Here is a 16,045-nt window from a genome sequence, read left to right on the forward strand (position 1 = left end):
GCTCATGGCCTCAACAAACAAGATTCCCAAACCCAACCCCATAACAATAGAAACCGTAAGCATAGAAAGAATCTAAACCCAAGAAGCCATGACCCGGTGTAGCAAAACATTCGCGCATCACAAAACCACCCAGAGGAAGCGTCCATAATACCCAACTTGATCGACTGGTACAAGAAACGACTAACTGAATTACCGCTACGGGACTGTATACGGCTGAATATGCCTGAACAGGAGATTCCCCATAAAACTACAACCCACGGGTGTCGGAAAAGCAAGTTTAAAACCGAAAAAACAAGAACAGAACCGACGTGGCTACTGCCAACATCAAGAGCCTACTTTGGTGCAAAAGGTGGACGAGGAAGCAGCGCTCTAGATATTGGGTCAACGAGCACCATCAAGCATCGGTACAGACCCTGAGGTAACTTCTCCAATCTTCACAGACAACCCACACTATGAAATAGCTCAAAACAGACCAACACCCCAACCACTCCTTGCAACATCCCTGCATGCAATAGATATAAAACAAGGAGCAAAGAGAACTAAAAACCACCAGAGTTCCAACGGCCACATCAAAACCCTCTTCATGTCTATGCCGAGCTGCGCTCCAAAAACCAAAACAATATTTACAAACCCACCATAGGTGAAGAGGGAACCCATGAACTAGGCAAGAGGAAGGACAGCCTTTCCCTGCCTGGAGGAGCATAGGAAGACCACCTGGTGTGGCAGAAACAAGGGCCTTGGAACCCTAGAGAAGAAAAGAACAAAAAGCAGAGAACTATTTTCTCTCTAAAAGAAGGAGGTGAGCCAAATAATAGCGTATTCTATATTTAGGTGGCCTAAAACTATTCTTCCAAATTGGACAGAACAGAATTTTCATCTCTATTTGCTAAAAGATCCTACCAATGAACAGCAGACACGACGACCAAAAACCATCCTTGATTCAGGTCAACCAAAATGAAAGCAATTGCTTTTTGTTTCAACTTGCATAAATCAAATCAGTTAATCTAATTACCTCTATACTCACAAAATTGTTCATACATCAAAAAACTATGCAAGTACCAGAAAAATTAGTAAATCTCTTTAACATTTCTACAATACCATGAAGTGTAGCAAGCAGCATAATTCAAGATGAAAAGAAGGAAAAGCTCAAGCAGGAACTTCTTTCATTATTTCAATAGAAGAACAACATCACCAAAGGCATTAGTTAATCATATTACATTTTTCAATTCTTCCCTCTTCAGGGCAAACTACAGTAACAGGCTTGTCACATTCACAGAAGAAAGTCCTACTGCTAAGCTTATTGTTTCATCATCACAAAACACCATAAAGAGTAACTGTGAAAAACAATAATATATTCACAGGGTGTTCGGTTTTTCTCTTCTCTTTTCTATTGCAGATGTTAATAACTTCAAATTCAAAAGGAGATAATGTGTTTCATGGCAGCAGGAAAGGGAAAAAGAACATAACAATAGCTTTTGTGCCATTTATACCAACCATCCCCAAACTCTGGGATAAGAAAATATAATTTAGAAAACCTACACCTCATCTTACAGACAAAATGGCTCCCCAGAAAGCCAGGGTGAGAGCAGCAATTAGTTGGGCACAGGCTTTAGGAGAACAGAAGAGAATCAACAGAAAATAAGAAGCTTTGTACAAAGGAAAATTTACATAAAATAGCTAAGCGCCTTCTTTCTTCTAGAGCCGCCTTCACCATAAAGTTCATTCCATTGTAACAATTCAGTCATGTTAACAGACTCGGATGAAACACTTGCACATACCTATTTAAATAAAAACAAAATAAAAATAAATAAATATCTACGTACAGAAGAAAAGGCAGAGATTAAGACAAGGGACACGCCATGTTTGTCATTTTACCCGTTCATGAGCATATTTGAAATCGTCCATGTTAAGAGGCCGTATATCAGCACTGCCCCTTAAAGCTGGAGCAGGTTTACCTTCTGCTAGAGCTGCAGATCGTTCCTGTCATTAATTGAACATAATAGATCATATCAGATGCTACGCAGAAACTATTTGTGTCTACATCTGATCAACTTGCTGATCTAACCTCCCATAAACCTTTTTTTTTTTTGGGGGGGAACCCATTAACCAAATACTTGCATACATCAATGATAAATTTTCAATAGGCTAACAGCATTTAATCTTACATCCTAGCATGATATCAAGTCCTCATATTTTGCGTCTATGCCGTCTCAACTACTCATCACAATTTGAAGGTCATATTATTGGTGGGCTATGGGCATCAAATAAGAGACAGGTAAAGAAGGGGAGAGGGGTAGGAGAGGGGGGAGGCAAAGAAACAGACAGGTGCGCTTGAAATAATTTAGACAAAAATTGTTTTTAGGAATGACGGTCAGAATGTACAAAAGAAAAAAGAAAAATTACTATTTAGTCCCTGCATTTTAATAAAACTAACTATTTGATCCCTATGATTAAAAAAAATACATTATTTAGTACTTGTATTTTGATTTTGTTAAACTATTTAATCCCTCCATCAAATTTTCTGTAAGTCAATGCCTGTCAAACTACTATTGTCCCTCTATTTTGAGAAACTAATCAATTAGTCCCCGTATTTTGAAAAATACTACTATTTAGTCCCACCATTTTAGTGAAACCAATTAATTAGTCTTCATTTTGAAAATACAATATTTTGAAAAAAACGTTCCTAAATGAATATGAAAACTTTGCTATGTGTAGACTAATTATGAATTTATATTTTTTAAAAAATTGTTCAAGCATTTTCATTCATATTCCTAGGGTTCATTTTTGTGTTCTCAATTGAAGAACAATTCTTTCATGTTAACGTCTTGATTAGTTGAGATATAGAGAAACTGAGTAACCTGTTTATGCATACAGTTTGTATTAATTTTTAATAAAAGATGAAAAATAAAGAGAAAATGAGGGGGAGAAGGGCGTGGAGCAGAAGGAAAGAATTGTGTAGAGAGATATAAGAGGGAGGTTTAAGATAGTTTAGGTATAAAAAAATAATAAAAGAGACTAAACAGTTAATGAAACTAAATTACAAGAACCAACAAATGTATTTTTTCAAAATATAAGAATTAAATAATTAGTTTTATTAGGATAGATGGACTAAATAGTCTAGTTTGACTAGAATTAAAATCTTTTATTAATGAAAATTTTGACGGAGAGACTAATAATTTAATGAAAGCAAAATACAGAGACTAGATAGTACATTTTTCAAAATAAAGGGGCCAAATAATTAGTTTTATTAAAATGCAGGGATTAAATAGTAATTTTCCAACAAAAAATAACGTATCTTCAATTTAAGTAATTGTTGTCTGCTAATCTAATGGCTTTTTTAAATTTTTTAATATTGACACGGAACTGGTCTCAAACAGAACTGAATGATGAAAAAGATCCACATAACAAACTCCAACTAGTTTGGGATTAAGGCTTAGTAGTAGTTGTCGGATAACCTAATGGCTCTCTAACAGCAAAGAAAATAAATTACAAAACTTACCTTCTTTTCCTTTTCTAGTATCTCTTTTATTGGGCGATGTGCTGCAGTTACACATAGGTTCTGCAAAATAAAAAAACCACACAAGGCATTTTCTAATTAACTTTGACCTAGAAACTTAATTTAAAAAAAAAAAAAAAAAAAAAAAAAAAAAAAAGAAAGAAAGAAAGAAAGAAAGAAAGAAAATAAAAGCATTCCATTGCATATCCAACTTATCAAAGAAAAGAAAAAGAACTAAAACCTTGAGGTCACTTCCAGAATATCCATCCGTCATACTTGCAATTGCATCAAAATCAACATCAGGGGACAAATCTTCCTGTGCCAAAATAACTCTCATTATCTTTGCTCTATTTGGAGCATCAGGTAGATTTACCATCAATCTGTACAAGAACACATTTATTAGAAAAGGCTTTAATTTATGGGACACAAAATTAACTTTGCCATATAAATTTGTCAGATATTAGTCCGAGTTCAATAAAGAAAATTACCTTCGTGGGAGCCTTCTAATGACAGCCTCATCAAGGTCAAAGGGCCTATTTGTTGCTGCAAGCACTAGAACTCTTTCCGTATCTTTGGTACGTAGGCCATCCCAATTCACCATAAACTCATTTTTCATCTTCCTCATGGCTTCATGCTCCCCTGGATTTTCCCTCCTGCCCAACATGCTGTCAACCTATACAACACAGATCGGAAAGAAAAGGCAGGTAAATTGGAGACAAGTTGATGCTTGATTATACTAATAATGATGATGATAAGTAATACTTAAAAGGATTATAGGAAGCTTGCCTCATCAACAAAGACAACACTAGGGGCAATTTTGCTGGCCAGGGAGAATACAGCTTTCACGTACTTCTCACCCTCACCAAACCACTGTTGCAAGGGAGAAGCAAACAAGTTTAATTTCAGGAAATTAACCCATAACATACAAATCAAATCATGCATTAAGCAATCTTAACTTTAGATGTGATGCTTGACATTGAAATATTGATAAAATTTGCACCAGCTTCTGTTGCCACAGCCTTTGCGAGCATAGTCTTTCCAGTTCCTGGAGGTCCAAATAAAAGTATGCCCTTGCAAGGCTGCATATAGAAGATTGACAGCTAAATAAAGCTTCTTTACATCCCCCAACCAAATTCTTTTACCAAGTGTACCAACAGATATGACTTCATCCTTTAAAATTAACAACTTATTTTGCTGAATAAAAAGAAATGTGGCAACCTTGGTTAATTGCCCCTTGCAGAAAAGCTCAGGCCTCTGTAAAGGAAGCATCACCAACTCCTTCAAAGTATCCTTGACATTCTCAAGAGCTCCAATATCATCAAATGTAACTCCAATGTCGCTGGGCGGAATAACATCAGCCAAAAGCCTTTTCTCAAATTCATTTTCCGTTACAACATCCTGATTGTAACCACAACAATCACTTAGAAGATCAGTAAATGAAATGAAACCTTCAAAAGAGGATATCTGGAAATTTTGTCACAATACATAAATAAACCTTTTAAGAGACATCTAGATGCAAGAATGCACAAAAATCACCTTAAGAGACTTCTTCAGGCTTTTAGATTCATTCTGGATGGCCTGCAGGATACCAATACCATACTGGATGCTGCCAGAATCGCACAATGGCATTACAACTGTGTAATCCATCCGATAACTAATGCTTCAGATGGCAATCCAAAAAAGAACAAGAAGATAAGCTTTCAATTACCTCTCACTGGACAAAAAAGGTCTTGCATCAGCTTCAGCTTCAGGATTCTGCATTAGATGATTGCTCAGAGCCCACCCAATTACCTTCTCTGCATCTGCAATGCATACCAAACATGACTTTTAACAGAGAAGTTGATCAGAAATGCATAATGTCAATAAAGGCATATAAGCAAAACATACTTTCATTTGTCAATGTCTGGTCCTTAATGCATAATGTCTCAAGTCCTTCACATTCCATCCCGCTCCGACTCAGAACCTATAATATGAAATGATAAACAATAACAACTGAATCTTGGAATGGCTTTAACCACACAACTACCACAATTTGTCATAGGTCATGATCCACAAAACTCATAAGTAAATATTACAAATGAGAAAGAACACTAGTTAACCCTTTTTTAAAATGCACCATAAATAGCTAATAAAATGATTTAGAAAGGAAGAATATGTTATTCATTTTACATTTCATGGACACCTAACAGCCCTTTTTTCCCCTTTTTATCAGGTCCTTCATCACAATCAAGGCCTATTTTTATTACTGGAGATGGAACTACGTTAGTGTCAACCCCAGCAAAATTTCAATTTCTACCAATATATTTCACACGAGTATATGGTCCCACACCTTAAATCTGGAATTTTTCATATGGCCCTTAAAATTTTGAAGTTTAAGGTTGGTCCCTTGAGATCTGAAATTTTCATTCAACCCTTAAAATCTTTCTGTTCTTTCATTGACAAGATTACTCTTTGCCCCTCAAATCTTGAAGTTATAGTTCTTTGACAGAAATAGAGGCCTTCCACACTCAACCAAAAAAAGGATTTCAACCAGCTATAAACCCAAAATTCAATGAATTCCCAGGATGACTGATGTAGGACAAACTTTATGCAGAAGAGACCAATTGTATAACACAAATAGCATAAACATGACACCTTCATCAATTGAAATCATTCTAGTGTTGCTCAACCAAGTAATAGCTCAACAACAACCAATTTCAGGTGAAACAGCAAAGAATTAGCTAATATAGATGAAGTTGGACAACACAGGAAAAAAGAACATACAAAACTAGAAGTTCACAAAGTTGAAGCCATTCCTCAAAGGCTTGGTAATCCACCATCTACCCAGTCTAAGATGGCTAGAAGAAGCAAATTTCTACTTTGCATTTATTGTGCGTGCTGAACATTCATGCATCAATAAAAATGATTTTATTTTATTTTAAGGACCAGTGATGTCAGTCACCACAATGTTTGAGTAGCAGAGAAAAACTGACAAGATATGGACAGAGAATATACTCTAAGAATTACACATCAAATTACCAACAGCCCCTCATATATTTGTATAAAAAATAAAATCTTTTAAGCCATAAGCTACATCAACCAATATAACAATCCCACATAAAAAATAAAGATGCTACAAAACCAACTGTAGGAAAGAGTTCTCACAGCACGCAGGTGATTCAGATTTCCCTTCATTTTGAGGGTTTCAGAGTCTCGATCCAATTGGTGCTTCCAAGATGCTAGAAGCACCTCATCCTGCAATGATTTATAACCTTCCATAATATGTGATACACCAATACAGTAGTGATAGTAGTACAGAATCCATCATCAGACCTGTGGCATGTGAATGACTACTTTATTAGGGAAAAGTTTAGTCAGAACTTTTGTTGCCTTTGGCACTTCTTTCCCTCTGTCATTAAGTCTTCCAAAACTATCCTGAGGAAACAATAAGGCAACAAATCACATTAGAAGTTTAGAACATCAACTACAAATGCATCAGTAACTGGATAGCTTCTTAATTCTTGATTACAATATGCAGACACACAGATATACATAAAAGTTTGCACTGTGCATGTGTAGCGGGCTACAGAGAGAGAGGGAGAGAGAGTCTTTCAGCTTTGTCTTTTGCAACGCATCTGAGAAACCTAAAGCACATTGGAATGAACAAGCCCTCTGCTCTACTTAAAAATCAAGAAGAAGTTGAAAGGAACTCGGGCATGGCTGAGAAAAGCACAAAATTGCAGTCCATTTGCATTGCATAATAGCTTTCATCAATGCCAAAAATTTAACATGTTCTAGTAAACATACAACTTTGATATTTAAGGATTGTGCTGCAAAAAAATTCCTAGAAGACATGTAACTTGAGTTGGTCAAGTAGACCCTTTACATTCTTTCACTAAACAAATCAACTGCTTTGGCTTTAATAGATGCTGTAAAGATTACAGTACAATAACATTTAACACATACAGTAATGAGCATTTGGGCCAAAACGAAAAAATGGAATTACTACAATAGCTCATGCAAAGAAACGCCTGCAAACTTTCATTTTCTTCTTTTTACTACATGATATCAGAGCAACGAGAAAAGAAAGAGTAGAAATTTAAGAAAGCTCTCATATGAATATGAGACGACAAAAATCTCTATAATAACCGTAAACCAAAAAATATTATCGGGGGGAAGAAGGGGGGAGGGGCACAGAGAAAGAATCACTACCGGAAAAGCCAAGTCAAGAAGAGCAGTTTGATTGCTACCAAATTTTGTGAAAAGAAGACCACCAGGATGTGACTGCAAGAAGAAATTAAGGCAAATTAATCACAAAAATTGGAAAATGTGACCATAAATTTTTATAATGAACAGAGGCTCAATTTGTAGGCTTCTACTCTAAGGCTTGCACAGTAAAGTTGTTTGCAAAATTAGGATGAAGAACTCTCTTATTGTTTTCTTTTCAATTTAAAGCCATGTGTTCACTGTTGCTGCTTGCTGCACGCCTTCCCACATTTTTAATGAGAAGGTAAGGTCATAAATTTTATGTGTTACAAAAAAATTCACGGGAAGAATGAGGCTCAATTGAGTCATTTTCTCCTAATGCCCAATTCTTTGCATCATTCTCAATAATGTGTTATGCCCTTCATAAATTAATATCATGTTACTGAAAAGGGAGACTAGTATAGAAGTTATAAGGAGAAATGGCAACATTAAGGCGATGAATGAAGAAGGAGCCATATTTTGAATTAAAGCTACTTTTGCAGTAAAGTGGTCGATCCATATACCACTTTCAAGATATATCACATTTTGACTTTAATTTCATGCTTAGCCAATATGCAAGTAGAACAACGAAGTTTAAACAATAGTGCCACAGAATAATTGTTTTATAACTCATTTTTAATTTTTCCTCACCACAATCACCCATCAGAGCACCATAATTCTTTTGAATACTTAAAGCACATCAATGAATATTAAAACACACTGAATCTTTAATACACATACTTAAATAACTTGACCTTGAGTTATTTTCAGTCTTTTAAGTCCAATGTTTAATAGAAGCCTTGCTGTTACACGTGCATACACAATAACTTAGACACGCATGTTAATAAATAACACTGTTCAAATTTTCCAAATATCTGTTGCAAATTTTCTCATAGTTGATCTTTGGGGAAGAATAAGACCAAGATGCCTCAAATTTGAAGAAGTCTTTGTGCTTCAGCATATAAGTGTAGTAAATAAAATTTGAAAGATATTTAGAACCCTACCCCCCCCCCCCCAAAAAAAAAAAAAAAAACCAAAAACCAGCAACAACAAAAATTAAAAAAAAAATTAATCTTTGAACAAGCATTACCTTTTCCTTACGATTGTCAGTTTGTGTGTGTGAAGCAATTGCTACCACATTATCAGGAAGCTTTTCAAGTCTGCTTTTAAATGTTGAACATGTATCTGGATTTCCTGCAATTGATTTCTCTGCATCTTTCATGAACAAAATAAAAGGAGAATTTCTGCTCTCATTGTGTACAGCCTGATAAAACATTTAATGATAGGTATAAGCCAGCAAATGGAAAAACAATGCAAAGCCAAATCTAAATAATCAGAATAGCTACAGTTCAGTATAACTACCTCAAACAATGTATTGATTAGTAACTTGTCCAAATCTTCCACATTATCCAAACGAAGATCAGAAACTACAGAAGGAAAGTGAGTTATTTTCAGTCAGTAGGAGAAAGAAAAGTTTGGTAGGAGTAAGAAGAGTTTGGGGAAAAAGAAAAGGGAATGCTGATCAACTCAAAGCACGTAAAAAGGTTCATAATCCAGTACAAAAATTACCATTGCAAAAGTATCCATGACCTGCCTCACAAAGACCTCCAAGATCAACCCCATCAGGTAGAGGTCTATCAAACCTTACTCCAATTTTTGACAAAGGATTTTCCTCAAAAACTAGTGCAACCTTTCCACGAATTCCATTAGGTGGACCCCTACATATTAAATTAACAAAGAATTAATAGAGCACACATAGGCTGTGCCAAAGGGACCACAATGAAAAGGATAAGGGCAATAATAGAAAATGTCTCTAGTCCGTCCCTTATGAGGCAACAGCTCAAGAATTAACAGTAGGCTATAAATTTTGACAGTAGGCTATTTTTGGCAACCATATAGAAATAAGTAATTGGGCGAGTAAATAATTACTTTGACACTAGAACCCTGATCAGTACTTCTCATATCCAAAATAATATTTAAATACATCTCCCAGTTATGCTGCTTATTATTTCAAGTATGCACAAATAAATAAAATCCCCTTCTGTTTTAGGCAGATGCAAATCCTCCATTTTTCCCCCCACTTGCTATCACCCAAGAACACATTTAATTCAGTAGCAAGTGAGATGCACATGAAATCTAGTGAAGTATGAAATTCCTAATTGATTAAAAGAGAAGAAGGGATCAAAAAAGCTCTCAATGTATTATCTTCAAGATGAAGTGGGATTATGCAATCTACACGTTTATGTCAATATGCAGCCCAATTGAGATCACATAAGCCCACTAATTAATCTGCTTTTAGTTTACAACTGATGAGAACACACAGCACTTCAGCAGTCATTATAAACTAATCAGAAGAAGTGATTGACCTATATAAACATCACAATACTCAAGTTCAAGAAACATACGAACAACCATTGGAAGTTTAAAAAGCGAATTGCAGACGCTACTTGTACCTTGATGAAGATGCTGATGGATATAAGCCAACAGAAATATACCTTACTCTATCACCTGGAAGAACATATTTTGTAGTTATCTTGCTAATTATGAATCCAAGAAAACTGAACAAAACTAGAAGGTAAAAAAGAAATTGGACAACCAAACACGGAAGGCCAATCATACCTATTTTAAACAAAAGATTCCTAGATGTCCCAGAAGAGGAGGGAACCACATCAGCATCCATCTTTGGTTGAGATTCCTGACCAGAGGAAGAAAGTGCATTTGAAGAGCTGGGTGCGTCTGCTTCAATGCCTGATGGATTCGCACTTTTTGATAAGTCTGTGTCTATAGGACTTTGTTTGGCACTAGTGCAGGATTTTTCTGCATTAAATCCATCCTTCAAGAACTCAGCTTCCTTTGAAGACAAACCCTACATATTCATAATTGGAGATCCAACCAATGAATTGTCTTTACGTCATATAGATGACATAGTTCTATTAGGGTCAAGCCAGAGAGTTTTTTTTAGCTTACACCCAAAAAAGAATGGCTATCAAATATGAGTAACTTAGCACCAAAGTAGTTAGCAAGGGCCTTTGCCAACATCTCCTGATATATCTCAGAACCTGCAAATGAAATTCACAGGCAAAAACTTCAAGTTTGCATTTCAGCTCCCATGGAGGATAATCCATACAGAACAAAACAAACATCAGAGATAACACACCTGCTGGACCGGAAAGCAAAATCCGTGGATTAACAGTGGTAAGTTCTGCAGTATACTTAACATGTTCTTTGTGCCTCAGGTGTATAAATGAAGCTGCAATCAGTACATTTTTTGTGTTCTCACTGCAAGAGAAAAAAAATATACATATACAGATGTACTGAAGTTCATAACTTGTATGTGCCACACATAAACAATAATGCCATGTAGAGTCCATAAACAAAAAATTGCATGCTAAAATGACAAAAATGAACTTCCTATAAATCTGAAATATAAAGGCAAATTACTTTTTAGACGCTGAGTTGAAAGAAATCCTGGAACAAAACACCACACCCAGATAAAAGAAATACGCATCTTTTTCATTGTTTTCGTTGTTCAACTCTTGAATCTAAACCCAAGTTTTAGCTTTCAGAGTATCCCAGTTCAGATGACCTGAGAAAACAGTTGGTTCTGTAAAGCAATCTTCTCCGGCAACTAGATGAGATTTCCCTAGGTTGTTGCTTATATTATGCCGCTAAAAGTCCTAAAGCCTCTAAAATATACAAACAGCAAGATAATGAACAAGTCATCATGCTAAGTCTTAACTGGATATCTAGCAAAGAAAAGAATCAGTCAAACTCAAAGCTGGAAGATCATCAATTATACAAAAATAAACATTAAACATGGTGAGAGCAACACTATACCTTAAATAGTAAGGAAAATTATCAAATGAAACTTCCATATTTTTGCCATCAAGAATTCCAGCACAAATGTCTTCTTTGAGTACAGCACAACGCAATGACATACCAGAGGTTGATGCCAGCTGTGAATCCCTTGTCCACTCGTTCCTTTCTTCCAATACCTGTTTACAGATACTTTTGCTCAATTTTTGTTTACAACTAGTTGTTCGAGCTAACATCCTGAAGAAAGGCCTTATCAAATCATTCACCCCAGAGAGTTTTACATTGCCTGCCTCTGTGCCAGAGTCCTGGTTGCAATCATGAGGAACGTTCTTGTCAACTGCTCCAATATCTGCAGCTTTATCACTCCCCACATTTGGAGTTGAATTGATTTCCAAGCCGTCAAGCTCTACTTCTGTACCATCATGGACAGCCGAATGGGCAGGCACCTCAGTCCCTTGGTGGATTTTTCCAGTATTCTGACCTGGAGACTTATAACGCGATATATCCCTCAGGCTTGAAAGAGATGCCAATATTGATGCCCCAGCAACAGCTGAAGGATCACCTGACCTCCGTTCAAGTTGCAAAAGTTTTCCCAGACTACTCTGGACCTCTGCACCCTTAACAGCAACATCAGTCATGAATTGCTGAAAAATCTAAGTTCACCAAGATTAAGGAAATTGACACGTGGTGAAAAAAAAATTGGTCATCATACAGAATTAAAAGCAAAAAGTGAAAAGGAAAGACCATAAGAAGACTAAAAAATCCACAAAGAAAAAAAGAAAATTGTCAATGAACTATCCTCCAACTAGAAGAAAGGATACATAGGCATGGTTCCCCATCAAACCAAAAACCACCTCATCTCCTGAGTGGAGTTGACGACCAGTATTCTTCTTGACAACTTCGCCATTCACTCGCACTGATCCCTTGCTTCCCGTGCTTTCTAGCACAGCTACAGCACTTCCCTCGCGCTGATCATGTCCACAAACAGTGAGTACTCAAACTGCATGTACATGTTAAGGAGTTCACCTCCAGAAGAACTACTAAAATAAACAACTGCACTCTTATGATTCCCAACTAACAATGCCCGACATAAACGTGATTTACCTAAATAGTATTTATCATCATCGTACAACAAGCAATCATGATCCTAATCCTACAAACTGTGATCATGAGAACCTAAAGTAAATACCTGCGTATGTTTGATCTTGCACAGAATTCCACTCTGATCCTTCAGCGCGAAATTGCAAGTCTTGCTTGAACCAATAGTGTAACTGGATGTGCATATGTCTACATTCGGATTCTGCAAATCAATCATGCAGGATTATGGAAATGTTAAACATGAAATAACTATAGTCAATCATAAGAATTAAAAATTAGAAGAAGAAAAAGATAAAAAATTTTCATTGGTTATCCAAACAAGCACTTCAACTCAATAGTTCAAATTAACAACCTAATTAATGTTTTTGGGTCAATAACTGGATCTAACAATCTAATCACTGATGAGTACCTGTGCGGACTGTGACAGAAGTTTACACCAAGGGGTTGATGTTTCAAAAGTTGAATTCTGCTTCTGATACAAGTTCCAAGACGAAAAAGAGCTCCTCGCCTTATCCACTACAAGCGGTGTAGAACCTTCAAATACGAATCGATAAAATAAGGCTAAAAATTACAAAAGAACTCATACATTGATGAGAAAAACAAATATCAAAACTTGTTTACAACTTCAAATCACCCACCCTCGGCGATCGGCGTGACCACAGTCACCGCCGGAGCTGCCTCACCCTTCGCGGAACTCACAGCCTCTCCAGTAGCGTCTCCAGCAATCTGGGCGTCGCCAGGTTCACATTCAGCGAGATCCGCGGCGGAAGGTGGACAAAATTCCTTGGAATTCTCCGCCGCCGGCATCGTTTTTTCCGCAGTCCCACCATTTTCACCCTAAAATTCGAACAAATCATTAAAGATTGCACAAAGATTCCAAAAACAAACATCTTGAAACAACCAAAAAGTAAAAGAAAATTTGAGTTGTGATTTTTCCCCCTTTCCTTTCACCTTTTGACGCTTTGGCGACGGAGGCTTATCCTCCGACGACGAAGATCTCTTGATATTATTGTTTCCAGCGAGAGATCCACTTCTTCTCGTTGAAACCATGACTCTGGTTTCGTTTTTTGTTTTGTTTGTTTTGTTTCTCTCTCTCTCCCCCTTCCGTCTCTCTGTTCCTCAAAAAGTACTTGAGCTTCAGGGATATATATTATTATTATTATTATTATTATTATATTACAATATATTCAAGGCCAATTATATTACGTTTATGTATTTCTCTCTTTTATCCTTTATACCATAAAAAAAAAAAAAAATTATATAATTCAAATAAAGAAAGTTGCTCTGTCCGGTTGGTGCACGAAAGTTCGATGCCCCAATGTGTGGCTTATAATTATATATAAAAAAATAACGTCGTGTGCTTACCGGCGTAAGATAGCAACTTTGCACTTGTTTGGTAGCACAAACTAGCTGGGCTGCTTGGTACTTCCTAGGATGCGCCAGGATAGTACACCAGGTTAGGAATGGCCGAATGGCAATCGCTCTTTTATGCCCACTTTGTAAAAGTTAGGAGTTAGGACGGGCACTTCTCTAAAGAGCAGATGGCTAGATTCCCTAATGGAGACTTTTCTTTTTATTTATTTTATTTTTTTATTTTAATATATTATTTGTACAACATAAATTTATTTATTTAAAATAAATTATAAATTTAAGTTTTAAATATAATTTTAACAATATATCTAAATTTTTATTAAAATTATGAAAAATATATAAATATAAAAAAATAAATTATATTTTAATAAAAAATAATAATATACCACTGTATAAAATAGATTATAAAAATTTAAGACGAAAAGACTTTTATCCTCTGGTGATCTGGGTGGAATGGGTGACTATTTATAATCATTATTTATTTTAACAGTAACTGATTATAACCATTAATGTGTGGATTTGCAACTATAAAATTAATGATGTAGATAATTTTTTTTATTTAATTTTAATAAAATTTAAATTTAAAATTTTATAATTTTCAAAATAATTTCACAATTAATACATTTTAACACTATTTGATTTCATGGTAAAAAAAAATATTTGATTTCATTAAAATCTATTTTTAAAATGAAGAGTTGATGTAAATATTTAGACTCTAATGAATATTGTTTACAGTTCAATTCCATTAAATTTATCTTCAATATGCAGAGTTTGCATAAATATTTAGACCTAAATAATTGAATGAAAATTTAAAATTTTAACCAATTTAAACCAACCATTTATTTTATGACATCCTAATTAATCTACTTTTTAGTTATATATATATATATATATATATATATATATATATATATATATATATTAATTTTCAAATCTTATTAATAAGGATGGTAACAAATAAATATCTTTGGGTTTTTAATTTGACCAAATTTTATTAAAATGAATTTAGATATATAATTAAATTTAGGATAAATTAAAATTTATAAAATAATACTTATGTTGTGCTTAAATTGTAAATTTTAGATATTCATTATTCAAACTCATTTATATAAATAATTAAATAAATATAAAATATTTATTTTTATTATGATATTTATAAATTTTATATACTATATTTTAAAGGTTCAATGGTAAAAAAAATCAAAATATTTATGTTAATTATCAATTTTAATCAATTTTTTTAATTTATTAATTTAATTATGAACTTTTTATTTTTTTAATTTAAAAACAAAATTAATTAAAAAATTAAACACATCAATTCACGAATTTTTCAAATCTGTTCATTTATATATTATTAGTCTTAGATAATCTATTTAATTTTATTAATTTGTTCAATAATTTTAACATTCTCATTAATTTTAAAAAATTTCATATTGATAAAAATATAGTAATTAAATAATATATAATATATATTATTATCTTAATTTTAATTTTATTCTATATCTTTTTATTTTACTTTTAATTTACATATTTTCATCATTTCATCTCAAATTTAGTGCTTTATTTTTTAAAGAAAATATAAATTCATTATATCAACTTAAATCATTAGATAAATATAATCAATAAAAATATGAGGGGCGGGATCCTATCTTGGATATCAGATGTAAGCTTTATTTGATACTGAGTTTTTAGAGCCTGAAATTATTTTTTTGAATAAAAATATTATTTTAAATACTGTTGAGAAAAGCAGTTTATCAAAAATAATATCAAACGGGCTCATAGACACGCTTTCGTTGCTAACAAATGGGCAACATTGTTCACTAATCTCTTTATAAAAACAAAAGATTTGCGTAAATCTTTTAACAGAGTAAGACAATCAAACATTGAAGACTTAAAATAAGACAAATCATCAAAACCATTATGAAGAGCATGCACCAGAACTAACGAATCCAGCTTCCAAACAATCATCGCACTAATCCGACCTTTCAACCAACCAAGAGCTTCCAATGCTTGACTCGGCCAATTTTGAATCTGATGGGC

General features: G+C 34.3%; 1 protein-coding gene across 4 annotated transcripts; it reads right to left on the bottom strand.

The window, feature by feature from the left end:
• Nucleotides 1–1,135: 1,135 nt before the first annotated feature.
• On the bottom strand, nucleotides 1,136–13,774 carry LOC110671835 (uncharacterized). 4 transcript variants are annotated; one of them, XM_058132594.1, is made up of 28 exons: nucleotides 13,586–13,766; nucleotides 13,273–13,471; nucleotides 13,044–13,168; nucleotides 12,726–12,836; nucleotides 12,358–12,504; nucleotides 11,827–12,189; nucleotides 11,558–11,715; nucleotides 10,878–10,999; nucleotides 10,688–10,779; nucleotides 10,340–10,586; nucleotides 10,174–10,228; nucleotides 9,290–9,438; nucleotides 9,083–9,147; nucleotides 8,811–8,984; nucleotides 7,688–7,759; nucleotides 6,809–6,910; nucleotides 6,641–6,730; nucleotides 5,384–5,459; nucleotides 5,205–5,298; nucleotides 5,033–5,102; nucleotides 4,715–4,894; nucleotides 4,453–4,575; nucleotides 4,283–4,366; nucleotides 3,985–4,169; nucleotides 3,738–3,876; nucleotides 3,500–3,559; nucleotides 1,876–1,980; nucleotides 1,136–1,778 (listed from the first exon to the last, which is right to left on the bottom strand). In XM_058132594.1, the coding sequence occupies exons 1-28, from the start codon at nucleotides 13,682–13,684 to the stop codon at nucleotides 1,665–1,667; spliced, it is 3,600 nt and encodes a 1,199-aa protein (XP_057988577.1). In that variant the 5' UTR covers nucleotides 13,685–13,766; the 3' UTR covers nucleotides 1,136–1,664. The 4 variants fall into 4 exon arrangements, with proteins under 4 accessions (XP_057988577.1, XP_021690125.1, XP_021690124.1 ...); XM_021834433.2 differs by having other exon boundaries at nucleotides 11,818–12,189; XM_021834432.2 differs by having other exon boundaries at nucleotides 11,803–12,189.
• Nucleotides 13,775–16,045: the final 2,271 nt, after the last annotated feature.

Source organism: Hevea brasiliensis, chromosome 13, assembly GCF_030052815.1.
Source record: "Hevea brasiliensis isolate MT/VB/25A 57/8 chromosome 13, ASM3005281v1, whole genome shotgun sequence".
NCBI classification, from domain to species: domain Eukaryota; kingdom Viridiplantae; phylum Streptophyta; class Magnoliopsida; order Malpighiales; family Euphorbiaceae; genus Hevea; species Hevea brasiliensis.

Coding starts and splice junctions, on each gene's coding strand:
- LOC110671835 (XM_021834431.2), bottom strand. CDS start 13,684: ATGGTTTCAACGAGAAGAAGTGGATCTCTCGCTGGAAACAATAATATC. Junction 12,190..12,357: donor TGATGGGGAACCATGCCTAT/GTATCCTTTCTT, acceptor TGGTGAACTTAG/ATTTTTCAGCAATTCATGAC. Junction 1,981..3,499: donor TACTAGAAAAGGAAAAGAAG/GTAAGTTTTGTA, acceptor AATTAATGACAG/GAACGATCTGCAGCTCTAGC.